This window comes from Magnolia sinica, chromosome 17, assembly GCF_029962835.1.
Source record: "Magnolia sinica isolate HGM2019 chromosome 17, MsV1, whole genome shotgun sequence".
Taxonomy (NCBI): domain Eukaryota; kingdom Viridiplantae; phylum Streptophyta; class Magnoliopsida; order Magnoliales; family Magnoliaceae; genus Magnolia; species Magnolia sinica.
This window is the reverse complement of record NC_080589.1, coordinates 21,139,981-21,154,462: the sequence shown is the minus strand read 5'-3', so window position 1 is coordinate 21,154,462 and position 14,482 is coordinate 21,139,981. Positions and strand designations below refer to the sequence as shown.

General features: G+C 41.5%; 1 protein-coding gene across 1 annotated transcript in view; it reads left to right on the top strand.

Annotated features, from left to right (window-relative positions):
- The window catches only part of LOC131230225 (adenylate kinase 4), a 53,412-nt gene extending 42,694 nt beyond the window's left edge, over nt 1-10,718 (top strand). Inside the window, exon 6 of the mRNA XM_058226048.1 lies at nt 10,404-10,718. Within this exon, the coding sequence (XP_058082031.1) occupies nt 10,404-10,505 (102 nt within the window). The 3' untranslated portion in view covers nt 10,506-10,718. The remainder of the gene's footprint in view (nt 1-10,403) is intronic.
- Nucleotides 10,719-14,482: the final 3,764 nt, after the last annotated feature.

Here is a 14,482-nt window from a genome sequence, read left to right as displayed (position 1 = left end):
CCATATGTTTACGGCAATGCTCACGGCCACAAGTTTGGGCAAGAGAACCAAGTCAAGGGTGTGTTGAGTTACTCACCCGTACACAATTTCAAATGGGGACTTGCCGGTGGAACGGTTTAACATGTTATTAGTGGTGAATTCTGCTTGAGCTAAGGCTAAGTCCCATTGTTTGGGCTTATCACCCGAAATGCACTGTGTAAGGTTTTCAAGTGTACGGTTCACTATTTCGGTTTGTCAATCAGTTTGCGGATGATATGCACTACAGAATTGTAACTTGGTGTCAAATTGTCGCCACGAGGTCCTCCAAAAATGATCGAGGATCTTAGTGTCACGAACTGAGGTGATGGATTTTGGGATCTCATGTGGCCGAACTTCTTGGAAAAACAAATTTGCAACATTTGTAGCGTCGAGAGTTTTCTTGCACGGTATGAAATGGGCCATCTTGGAAAATCTATCAACCACGACGAATAGTGAGTCCACACGGTGTTGGGTTTGTGGGAGACCTAGCACAAAGTCCATAGATAAATCCTCCTAGGGGTCGTCAGGGACAGGTAATGTAGTGTATAGGCCAATATTCTGTGACTTTCCCTTAGATGCTTGACACGTGTGGCACCGCTGTACTGCCTTTCCTACATCTTGCTTCAGCTGCGGCCAATAATAATATTCTTCCAGGAGAGCTATTGTCTTGTCTCGCCCTAGATGGCTGTCGAGGCTACTTCCATGTAGCTCTTCGATGATGCAGTCTTGCAACGAACTCTGTAGAATGCATAACTAATTTCCCTTGAAGAGATTCATCCTGAATTTGGAGGTTGCTGAGTTGACCTTCTCGGCGTCTAATCCATTTGTCCTTGAAGTCGTCGTCATCGTTGACATATAGATCGTTGAGACATTCGAATCCGACAACTTCATTACTCATGGTCAGTAACAAGGTTGCATGTCAGCCACCTTGTTCTGCTGACTGGACTTATGTTTCGGCGCAAATGTGAATTCTTGCAAGAATGAAATCCACGTAGCATGCACACGATTCGCGTTAGTTTGGCTATTTATGAATTTGAGAGTTTGATGGTCTGTGTAAAGAATGAATTCCCTCTGAATCAGGTAATGTCGCCAATGCCGCAATGCCTGGGCCACTGCGTACAATTCGAGCTCATACGTCAACCACTTTTTGTGTGCATCACTGAGCTTTTCGCTGCAGAAGGCTACCGATTTGCCCTCTTGTGACAAAACTCTCCCAATTCTAACATAGGAAGTGTCGAATTAGATCTCAAACAATTTGTCGAAGATGGGAAGTACGAGTACCGGGGTTGTGAACAGCTTGTGCTTGATTTCAGCGAAGCTCTTGTTAGCTTCGTCAGTCCATTGAAATGGTCCCTTCTTCATACAATCTGTAATCGATGACACAATGGTGCTGAAATTCTTCACGAACCGACGATATAACGTCGTCAATCCATGAAAACTCTGCACTTCATGGATGTTTGTCGGAACCAACCACTCTTTGATGGCTCTCACCTTTTCGTTGTCCACCTGTATGCCCGTAGACATTACGACAAAGCCTAAAAACAATTGGCTGTCAGTAAAAAAGCTGCATTTTTTAGATTGAGATACAACTTGTTCTCGGTGAGTACTTGAAGGACTTGTTTGAGATATTCGATATGACTTGCTTCATCCTGACTGTATATCAAAATGTCATCTAAGTAGACCACCACGAATCACCCAATGAATGATTTCAGAACTTGGTTCATCAACCTCATGAATGTACTAGGCACGTTCGAAAGACCTAAGAGCATGACTAACCATTCATACAATCCCTCTTTGGTCTAAAAAGCTACTTCCACTCATCACATGGCCGTATTTGGATATGATGGTAGCCGCTCCTGAAGTCCAATTTAGAAAACAATTTTGCACCCTCTAGCATGCTCAACTTATCATCCAGCCGTGGTATGGGAAACCTGTACTTTATGGTAATCTTGTTGATCACCCGATTGTCAACACACATGCGCCAACTCCAACTCCCGTCTTTCTTAGGAGTTAATGGGGCCGGAATGATGCATGGGCTTATGCTTTCTCAGATTAGACCCTTCTATATCAATTCCTCCACTTGTCCTTGTAATATATCGCACTCCTTCGAACTCACCCGATAGTGAGGATGATTGGGTAGGTTGGACCTTGGGACAAGGTCGATGTGGTGCTAAATATCTCGCATGAAGGTCGTTGGGCCAGATTTCTTTAAATTTATGTAATATGGGTTTTAGTTTTTTGAGAATGCTGATGGGTTCATTTTCTTTCCCCTTTACAATTAATGCATAGACTTGTCTTGTCTCCTGGCACACTATCACAAAGTCTCGTATGGTTAGGAGAGATCGTCCCTCCACTTTAGAAGTTTCGAGTGGCTCCTTTGGGTCCATAGGGGCTAGTATGGCTTTCCGGTCATCCTTGACGAAAACGTACACATTATCTTGTCCTCTATGAGTGGTGTCACGGTCGGAATGCCATGGTCGACTGAGTAGAATGTGACAGGCCTCCGTGTTAACAACGTCGCATACGATTTGGTCTTTATAGTGTTTGCCAATCGAAAAAGATATAGTGCATACGATTTGGTCTTTGTAGTGTTTGCCAATCGAAAAAGATATAGTGCATTGATTAGTTACCTTCGTTTCGCTGACTTTCTTAATCCAACCATAACCTTGGAGATGATGTTCTCGCTGCTTCCTTAGTCAATGTTCATATTGTAGACTTTTTGATACACCGTACACATTGTTTGAAAGATGTTGTATTGCTGTGGGTGTACCTCATTCCTTGGTGCATACAATAGCCGTCTCACGACAAACGACTCGCCATGACCCCGCAGAACCCAATCTACTTCATCAACTTCGCCATCCGCGGTGTGCTCCAAGTCATCATCTTCCGGGTCTTCTTTTGCGTTCTCAACGCCACCATCATTAATGGTGAGGTTTGCTACTTATCGCTGAGGGCAAGTGTTTGATTAGTGACCCGATTGGCCACATCGATAGCAGTGGTCAGGCCGTGGCTGACCATAGGGGTTCTGGATCCTACTTGGATCAGCCGCAGTGGTTGTTGCTCTTTGAGGCCTTACTTGTCCACTTTCCACCTCTTGGTTTACTGGTGTAGGAGGCCGAGGCCATCCTCCTAGAGTTTCTTTTTCCTTGGTCTGTGGAGCTCCTTGTGAAGTACCTGCCGTGGCTACCCTAGTAATAGGTTAGGTTTGAGTGTTGGTGCGCTCGAGTTGCGTTTCTGCTCGGGTGGCTAGCTTGATCGCTTCGTTCATCATCCAAACGGGTTGCATCTAAACCCGATCCTGGATTGCAACACGCAATCTGCCGTTAAATCGGGCGACTTGTTGCAATTCAGTTTCGACCAAATTGTTTCGTGCTGCCAAGCGGTAGAATTCTTCCACATAATCTCTCATTGATTGAATACCCTGCTGACGGTTTTGGTATTGTTGGAATTATACTTGATTGTAGTCATTGGGGAGGAATCACACGCACAGTAATTGCTTCATTCATTGTCTTGTGTGGATTTGTGCTTTCATCTGTCTCCTCCGTGCAAGCTAAAGTTGCTCCCACTAAGCTGAGGCTCCGCCTTTCAATTTATAAGCTACAAGCTTAACCTTCTCTTCAGCAACATCCATGTAGTCGAAGAACCGTTCGACTTCAAGTAGCCTATCGAGGAAGTACTCGATGTGGAGTTGGCCGTTGAAGTTAGGGAGATTAACGTTCATCCTAAAGTAAATTAGTCCAATCTACCGATCGCCACCTCGTCCGGGATGTTGGAGGATCATGTCATCGATCTCCTCATCGCTGGATTCCACCTCCTCAAGCGTTATCCTGCGATTCACTGTTGGCATTTCCTTGTGATTGGTGTGGTTACGAATTGCAGCGCCTATTGGGGTGGATCACCGCTACGAATACGAAGTTGCCTGAACGTCTTCGTCATGCAATCGATGGCAGCTTACAACCCTTGTATGATTTGCCGATTCTCTCGCTGCGCCGCATCAAAAGCTGCAATTGTTAAAGGAAAATTTCCTGAAGCACCGTCTATGGGAAGGTTGCTTGATCCGTCGTTAGAAGCCATAGATCCGAGGTGAAAGCCTCTCTTTGATACCAGTGACAGAGGGGAGGATGTGATGAGGTCGATCATTGTCGTCCTCAATTGATAATTATCTTGAATCCACAAGTGAAAATCTCAAATCCAAGAGAAAAAAGAAGAAACTTCTAAGGATTTGCTTTACTGAATTAATGAATAATTAAAAACGAGTTTAACACCCTTTAAATAACCCTAACAAACCCTAAAACATAATCAAAAGAGTTCTAATCAATAAAGAAACAAATTCAGAGAAATTCGCAACTTCTCGCCGCCTGTCGACCGGTAGGTTCGATAGGTTGAAACAACCTAGAAGTGTCCAGAGACTTAAGTTAGGAATTCTGCAATTTTCGATTTGTCAACCTATCTAACTGGATTTTGACTTGTCGACAAGATCTGTCGACCTGTTGAAATTGGCAGAAACCAGACAATAAGTAATCTGGAATTCTGGCGAACTTTCGACATGTCGACCCGATCTGTCAACTTGTCGAACTAGATTTCGACCTATCGACAAGATCTGTTGACCTGTCGAAACTGGCAGAAACCAGACAGCAAATAACATGGATTTCTGGTGGAATTTCGAATTGTCGACAAAATCTGTCGACCAGTCGAACTACGCCGAGTGTGTTCAATCCTTCTTGGCTTCTTTTCTTCAGTCCCATCTTATCCATGAATGGATCCGCAACCCATTCTACATCACCATGGGATTTATAGAGAAGACCTCGTCGAGGAGCATTTTTTAAATATCGAAGGATATGAATAATAGCTTCCCAATGCTGATCTTTGGGCTGATGCATGAATCTACTCACGACCCCAATTGCAAGTGAGATATCTGGTTGAGTAACAATTAAATAAATAAGCTTTCCAACTAGTCTTCTATATTGCTCAGACTCTTCAAATGGTTTATCTTGATCATCACAAAGCTTAATGTTTGGATCCATTGGAGTGTCACATGGTTAATATCCTAAGAGACCAATTTCTTTTAATAGATCCAAAACATATTTTCTTTGGGACAGGTTTATCCCTGCAGCTGACTGAGCAACTTTAATCCCTAAAAAATATCTTAGAGGGCCAAGATCCTTAGTTTGGAATTGTTCTTTGATGTGTTGCTTGACTTTAATTATGTCGTCTTCATCATTTCTTGTAATGATTATATTATCCACATATACAATCAATGCTACCATTCCTTTGGATGTCTTTTTCATGAATACAGAGTGGTCCACATGACATCTATGGAAGCCAAATGTTATAAGAACTCAGCTAAACTTTTCAAACCATGCCCACTCGGCCTGTTTAAGTCCATAGTTGGCTTTCCCGAGTCTACATACTTTTCCATTCTCCCGCTGAGCAACAAATTCAGGAGGTTGCTCCATGTACACTTCTTTAGCAAGGTCACCATTAAGGCATTCTTGACGTCCAATTGATAAAGCGGTCATGACTTGTTTGCTGCAATAGAGAGCAAGACTCATATAGAGTTAAGTTTAGCCACATGAGAAAATGTGTCCTCATAATCCAACCCAGCAGTTTGAGTGTAACTTTTGGCAACCAATCTCGCTTTTAAGCGTTCAATTGATCCATCAAGTTGGTATTTAATTGTATAGATGATGGGGACATCAGAAGACCTACTTGGGTGTACCAAAGACGAAGACGACCACCCACATTAGCGCAACCTTCTTTAATATTGGGAGACGAGTTTCAGATGGGGCCCGCTGGGCCATTTTAAAGACTCCACATGCATTGGACTTGCATCAGGAAGACCCCACTTTGGGATGATGCATGTGGGTTGCTTAGGAGAAGATTTTAATCATAGGGTTTTTATTTCGTGTTGATTTAATTGTTGGATCTTGTCGATCAGGCCATTGGGCCACCAAATCTTTCAGATCTTGGCCCCTTGGACTCTGATCTTGCTTTGAGTTTTTTTTTTTTTTTTTTTTTGGTTTTTTAAAGGATTTATTTGATGGTTGAGATTGATAATAAGTATTTTAGTTTTCTTAGTTGGGATGATGGGTCATTTCACTCAAGTGAGTGGCATAATTGTAATTATTCTGAATTTTTAATTATAAAAGCATAGGGGGGTGGATGTCCAACCCTAGTGGAGTTATTGAGAAGAAGAAGAAAAAAAGAAGAGAAGCTCTCTTGTGTGGAGGAATTTTCCTCATTGTGTTTTAGGGTTTGTGAAAAACCCTCCATTCCAATTGAATTGTGAAAGGATAGAGGGAGGCTTGTTTGGTGGTGGATTCCCTAATGTGCATCCTTCCTCTTTCTCTTCTTTAAAAGGTATTCTTCTTATTCTCTTTTCTTCTTCCTTCCCCTTCCATTACAACCCTCTCAACCCATCAAAACCCTACTCGATCCTCCCTCTCTTTCTTCCCCTTTTACCTAGCCACACACGCACGTGCATCCGTATGGGCAGACGTGCGTGGGCCCCGTTTGGGGTTTTCCGTCTTTGATTTTCTTCCAAACCTCCCTAATCCTTAGATCATTCGTCCGTATGGGCAGCCGTGCGTCGGCCCCCGTTTGGCGTTTTCCATCTTTGATTTTCTTCCAAACCTCCATAATCCTTAGATCATTTGAATTCCTAAAAAATCCTAAATCATCAATCTCCATCCATGAACCCAAAACCCTAATGAAAATATGAATTTTTGTGATACTTTCCCCAAATCAGAATTTTGATTGCATCATCGTTTATTCACGTGGTTGTGGCACTACCCACGCTAGATTGGAAGTCCTTACTTCAAAGTGGGCCACTCATGAATTATTTTATATTTTCGTGCACCGCGTATGTGATAACCTAGAACCTTCATATTATAAATCTGAATTTTTGAATCTATTATGTGGTTATGTTTGATTTTACCTATTGATTACTGAAATTAATGTGTAAATTGATCTCTCATCTTGCATCTTAGGGTAGTTTACATCATCCTACATCAATAGCCCCATCAATTCCAATCGTTTTTTTCCTAAAAGGTAAACGAACCCATAGACCCATCAAATTATGAAAAGCCTTGATCCACCCTGAATCCCCACAAATGTCATTTGCACAAGAAAATAGAGAAAATTAAGGTATAAAATAGTGGAGTCACACTGCCAAAACCTAAGAGAATCACTCGTAAGCGCTGGAGGGTGCTTAAAGCATCTCAGCACTAGTCCATGTTACCAATCACAGGAAACAGAAAAAGGACTACAAATTTTCAATCAAATAAATCCTAGCGCAATCCCTTAAGTTCACCTATGGCTTTACATAGGCCTTTGTATATAGTCCTACTTAAAACCAAAGAACCTACTAGGCCTAAAGTAGCCTGACAATCTAATATAAATCTTGGCTATTTTTTCCCCTCAAATTTGTGAGAAAGTAGAATAAATAAATCATCATATCATCATCATCTAAGCCTTATCCTAACCAATTGAGGTCAGCTGCATGAATCCTGTTCTGCCATTCCACTCTATCAGGGACCATATCTGTAATTAAATCATAGGTCTTCAAATCTTTTCTTACTAAATACTAACTCTACCCACGTCCTTTTGGGCCTCCACCTGTTGTTCTAGATCCTTCAACTTGAACCAACTCACTCCATTTAACCAGTGCAGTTCTTGGTCTCCATTGCATGACCAAACCATCTAGATTCTAGTCTACTTCCCCTCATCTTATTACCTATTAGTGCTACTCCTAGATTCACTTGAATAAGTTCATTTCTAATTCTATCCTTCCTATCTTGCTAGTCATCCATCTCAACATCCTTATTTCAGCTACCTATCTTGCCAGTCATCCATCTCAACATCTTTATTTCAGCTACATTCATCCTATGAACGTGTTGCATCTTAACTGCCCAGCATTTAGTACCATAAAGCATGGCTGGTCTTGTAGCTGTCCTAAAATATACCCTTTGGTTCGATTGACGTACTGATCACATAAAACTCCAGAGGCATTTCTCCACTTCATCCATCCAGCTCTAATTCTATGAGCGACATCCTTCTCTGGTCTCATGGATTATTGATCCAAGATATTGAAAATGGTCATTTTGGGGTACTTCTTGGTGAGTGATCTCAACAAAATTCTCGTTTCAACTACTATTGTTACTAAGTGTTTTACTCCGGCTGATTATACAACTATTAGATTTTAAAGCATCCATCCATAGTTCTGGCTTTGCATTTAGTTGCTCCCTCTCGTCAATCAAAACTGTCATCTGCAACCATGATACACCACAGGATCTCTTCATGTAAATGCCTTGTTAACTTGTCTATAAGAAATGCAAAATAGAATAAATAAATAGTGAAACTAAATAAAGTTCAAAATTCAAATCTTATAGAACTCTGTACAAAAGCTTCAAAGCACCACCTGGTTTGTATATAAGCCCATACCATCCAGTTGGAGTTGTGGCCCCCACCAAGGTTCTGAATATCGCTATCAAGAGGAATATCAGCCTAGACCTAGCTGCTAAATAGAGACACAATATGATCATATTTGACCCATTTGCTGAAAAATAAAAAACCAAAAAATTACAAGAAAAAAAAGAAAAGAAAAGAAAAGAAAAGGGAGTAAATTGTAACCTCAAGAATCTATCATCTTTTTTAGACGTGTTGAATGGTGTATCAGACTATTAGATAGACTATCTTATTGACTCCATAGGCCCACAGGTCATTCAGACTATTAGATGGACTATCTGATTGGATCTGAGGGCCCCAGAGTCCAATTGCAACCACAAATTGTGGTCTGATTTGTATTCAGGCAGCAGTGGGGTCTAACATCGACCCGAACTGAAGGATCAAATGATCCTGCATCAGATGCTTTTGCAGTCCTAGTGGCTTTAAAGTTGGCTTTTGCCATGTTATGGTGTGCTTGCTCGGATGTTCAAGTTTGAATGTATGGGGTTGGGTGTGTTCAATCAAGTATTGTCCAGTGTGAGCCTTTAAATGTCTTGTCCTAGGCATATGCATATTCTGAAACTGCATGTTTTGGACTACAGAATAAAGCACTCCTGTGAAAAAAAAATGAACTGTTTAAGTTATGGCTAACAAATGGGATTGATAACAATTTAAAGCCACATAAATATAATTAAATGAGAATGGTGTTAATCTTAATCACAGCTGGGTTGATGAGCTCCTCCCAGGCCCAGCAGTCGCCATACTGTCACTGCTTTCTCACTGGCGAGAGGTTTAAGGGGCACGCTCCCGTGGTACCAGTACAATCACAGCCTTACAGTTGCTGTCTAGATGTGGGCCACATGATGTATTCACACCATCCAACCCATCCCACATGTGTCACCTTAAGAAATGCCTAAGACCTGATACTCATACTGATCCAGAACTGAAGTGGGCTGCAGCAAAGGAAATAAGCTGGGAGGAAGCGCCCACCCTTGAATTTGACTGGGGCATACCTGAGTCATAAAACAACCTGATTTTTGACCTGATCCTTCATCTGGCCTGGATAAAGGGTCTGAACGGATTGGATTCTTTATATACAACACAGTAGGTCTTCCCTCTTAACATGTTCTGTTTCCTATGGCCCACCTGAGTTTTGGGGGCTGGGTATTTTGAGGTGAAGCATCTGATTGATGGGTTGAATTCCATGAAAACATCACTGGGCCTATCTAGCTGGTGCGATGATTAGTGACTAGTGACAGTGGTACCTGTACCACTGGAGTGTGCCCCATAAATTAAATGGACATTCAGGTGAAGCAAGTAGTGACAATGACATTAAAGTGACGAGTTTTTGACAGGCGATGAATATGGTGGAGAAGCAAAATTTGCTATAAGATGACAAAACAGAAAAAGAATGCTACATCAGATGGAGGAACATTCCTACCCTTCATTGAAACCTGCTTTTCAATCTTTCATAAAATCTGAGAAAGAGAACCCCTGAAATTCCAGTTTAACAAGAGTCCATAATGAAATTACGGAGGTGATTTTTCTCTAAATCTAAATCATGCAAAATGATTCTTTCCATAATAGACATGGGACTCGGACCCATTATGCATTTGGGGCGGTGCAGAAAACTGGAACCAAATTACAAGGGATTCAGCTTTTCCACCTTTTCTGTCACATAAAAAAAAAATAAAAAAAGAATGTTTAAAATTTGGGGTGAAAAACATGCCGCCTGCCCCGTTACACGGGAAATATCTGAATAGGCCTTTAATAAATGGAAGAAGGGTAAAAGAATGTCCATAACGTCTCTCTCTCTCTCTCTCTCTCTCTTTTCCTTCTGGTCTTTGCATGTATCTATGTCCAATGGCTATAGATTCTCTTATTTTCTTCTTTGGTGAACATTGCTGACATTGCAAGCAATTCACTGGAACTGCGTGCAGGTCATTGATTATTACTCGAAGAAGGGTGTCGTTGCACAGCTGCATGCTGACAAAGCCCCAAAGGAGGTGACTGCTGAGGTCCAGAAGGTGCTTTCCTCCTAAAAAGTTTGAGTTCCTTTTATTGATTTTGTATGAACTTTCAGAACCTCTATAGGCTTTTGATAATACTGTATGCAATTCCGATGCATTGTCGGATCGGCCACTCGGTTTTCTCCATTTGTCTAACTGCAGGCGTGGATCTCACGCTATGCTGAGCTTTTGCTAAATTTCATTCCAAAATAAAGTTAACAGTGAAATGCAAGCATTTTGTAGCAACACTTGAAGATGGAAATTGCTTGTGGGTTCATCTTCCAATCAGTTGGCTCAACTAGAGAGAGAGAGAGAGAGAGAGAGAGAGAGAGAGAGAGAGAGAGAGAGAGGTTTGCTGTTCTTCCTGGAGTACATTGTATCGGCTCCTGTCGGCCCCACCTCTTCTAACTAGTACATTGTTGAAGAGCGCTCATTAATCTGTATTGTCCAATCAGTTCATCATGTATTGGCTGTCTTGTAACTTGTGCACCGGTCTAATGGCTGCAGCTCTCTGGGATGGACTATTTCATTCAGTTGGTTCTAATTCTCCAGACTGGCCAATTTAGGCCACTGATGGGATGGATAACATCATCTGTTTGGTGAGATTATTGGGCAGTGGCCAATCCGTGGGACGTGGATCATTTAACAGACTGATTTCAAGATCATTCCCCTTGTTGGATTTGTGTGAAACCATTCCTGATGGATAGGGATGACTCAATTGAAATTTGAGGAACTGTACTCTTGATGTTTTTGTTGAATCATTTCGATGGATGATTGTGCATGTGGCACTTCTTTATGGTTATCAGGTGCACTGATTTGGTAGGCCATCATGTGGGATTGGCTACGTATCGGAAAGCAGCAGCGTTGTCGGAATTTGTGGCCATCCATTGAAATGATGCTGCTAAAAATTGGCACGGGCAAAACGTGACAAGCAAAATTTGAACCACGGAGCGCACGCCATAGAGGGGCAGTGGCACGAGCCATTGCAAATGTGGCATGTGTGAGATCTGGGCCATTTGATGTGTAGCCTTTCTGTGCTAGTTTTGGGCGTATTGTCTAAGGATCTTTGTTGTGGATTTTTGATAGGATCACCGTTGAGTGTAGTCTAAGGATCTCCATTGTGCATTTTCAACAAAATCCCTGTTGAGATTGGCCTTGGATCTCCGTTGTGCACTTCCAATAGGTTCCCAATTGAGTGTCGTGTAAGGATCTCTGTTGTGCATTTTCTAATAAGATTCATGTTGAGCTTTGTCCAAGGATTTTTGTTATAATTTTTTGATAGGATCACCATTGAGCTTAGTCTAAGGATCTCCATTGTACATTTCCAACATGATCCCTATTGAGCGTGGCTTTGCATCTTCATTGTGCATTTTCAAAAGGATCCTAACCGAGCTTAGTCGATGGATCTATATTGTGTATTTCCAATAAGATCCCCGTTGATATTGGTCCAAGGATCTCTATTGTGCATTTCCAACAGGATCCCCGTTGAGATTAGGTCCAAGGATCTCCATTGTGCATTTTCAACAGAATCCCAATTGATCTTAGTCCAAAGATATTCATTGTCCATTTTTAATAGGATCCCCGTGGAGATTGGGTCCAAGGATCTCCATTGTGCATTTCCAACAGGATTCCAATTGATCTTAGTCCAAAGATATTCGTTGTCCATTTTTAATAGGATCCCAATTGAGCTTGATCCAAGGATCTCCTTTGTGCATTTCCAATAAGATATCCATTGTGCATTTCCAATAGGATCTCCATTGAGATTAGTCCAAGGATCTCCATTGTGCATTTTCAACAGGATCCCCATTGAGCTTGGTCGAAGGATCTCCATTGTACATTTTAACATGATCCCAATTGATTTAGTCCAAAAAATATTTGTTGTCCATTTCCAATAGCATCCCCATTAAGCTTGATCCAAAGATCTCCGTTGTACATTTTCAACAAGATATCCATTGAGCTTGGTCCAAGGATCTTCATCGAGCTTGGTCCAAGGATCTCTGTCATGAATTTCTAACAGGATCACCATTAAGCATAGCATATGAATCTCCGTTTTGCATTTTTGATAGTGCAAGGATTGAATCTTGCCGGGGTCCCATTCTTTGGAAAAGTTGCCAGAAACTCGCCAAAATGAAGGGATTAACACTGGATCCACGCCAGAAGCTTTCCAGAGTGGGTCCACGAAGGTGGCAGCAACGTTCCTAACGACCTTTCGCAGTGGTGGTCCCCTCTCTCTAAAAAGACTTTAGATAAAAAACTCAAATGCGTGCCAAGTTTTGTTCTGGTCCTGCATATATGTTTTCCAACTCATTTTGCGAGGCCCACCATGACTTCCTGCGAAAATCTACTCTGACCATTCGAAGTTGGAATTAATTTTAGGGCATGACTGCAAGAATGAGGGAAGAAAACATCAGTGATAGAACGCACTGAAGTAAAAGGCTTGGAAAGAAAGGCCACCATCATCGCCATTAGGGGGCCACGCATGGCTTGGATAAGGATAAAATCAACATCTTCTGAGTTCTTAAGATGTCGTGAATAAAATGGATGGATTGGATCTCCCATAAAGTGGGCTCGACCTCATTTAGTGGGACATATTCTCTATTTTTTAGAAAGGCTTTTCAACTGGACAAGCTACAACCAAACCTTCCAGCAGTTGACCGGAAGGGCATTTTTGTCCCAAAAAAAGTACCCCAAGACCGAAAAAAAAAAAGAAAAAGGAAAAAGAGAACAAGAGAAGTTACGAAACTAAGGCCAAAACCTTGATTTTACAATACCTTAGAGCCATTCTTAAAAAAAAAAAAAAAAACCCTAGGGATACCCAACAATCTATTATTAGGCAACTATAGAAGGGTTAGGATCCTCATGTTGGGAGAAATTTGAAAAATCGTCCACCCATAGGGCCCATGATTCAAAGGTTAATAAATCCGATCCATAGGCCGCCCACATTTACGGATTAAGGGTTAGCTTGTACAATTTCCTATAAATTAAAAAAATCAATTATGTGATGCTCGGATGGAGGCAACTAGTTCCTTTTTTCACTCAGGTCTCATTTTCTGTAATCTGATCATGTTGTGGCCACGCCTGAATAGACCAATACCAAATGAGGGTACGGATGGTGCGATGGATAAACATTTTTTTTCTTCTTTAAGGAATGAAACGAGGAATGGTCTAGAGAAGCCTCTTATCCTACTCACGGGATACTACCACCTGCCAATGTGGCGTCTGTCCTAAATCTCAAACATTCATAAAGTGGGCCCTGGCTCTTGTGTTTGATGGTCCAACAATATATTACAATTGTTCCACAATTAAAACATGTTGTGCTAGCTTCGCCACAGCAAATTAACCAATCCAGAAGCTTGCCTACCATGTACAATCCAATGTGAATGCATGCACAGTAATTTGGACTAGAATACAATATGCATTTGCAGAATCGACTAGTGATAATTTACTGACTGTCCATCTAGCATGCATGCATGGTGACTCAGTAGTCAAACTTTTGGACCACACTTAAAGAATGATCCTAACCATCCAATTGCGGTTATTAAATAGACATGGAAAAGAAAATGGCCAGCAGTCCAATTTCAAACTGCAAAATCAGACTATTACAGCATGATTGGGTTATTTTGGAGTGCCATACATTCCTGCACAATGATGCAGGGATAGGTGTGTTCAATGTACACCCCATTAATGGACATAATTATCATCATTCCACTACCTTTGGTCATGACTGGTGCCTTTTTTAAACTGGTATTCCAGTGCAACGAACTACTTAATTAATATGCAATTAGTATTCCGGTGCCTTTTTTAAACTGGTTTTTGAATAGTTACCTCGTTAATGGACATAATTATTATCATTCCACTACCTTCGGTCATGACGGGTGCCAACAAATAATTAAGTCAGTGGCTTGGGTGGGTCCCATGTGATGTTTATGTAAAATCCACCTTGACCACCGGATGCATAACTCCATGTTAGGTATAGGGCCCAAAAATCAGCTCCATCTATGATTTTGGCG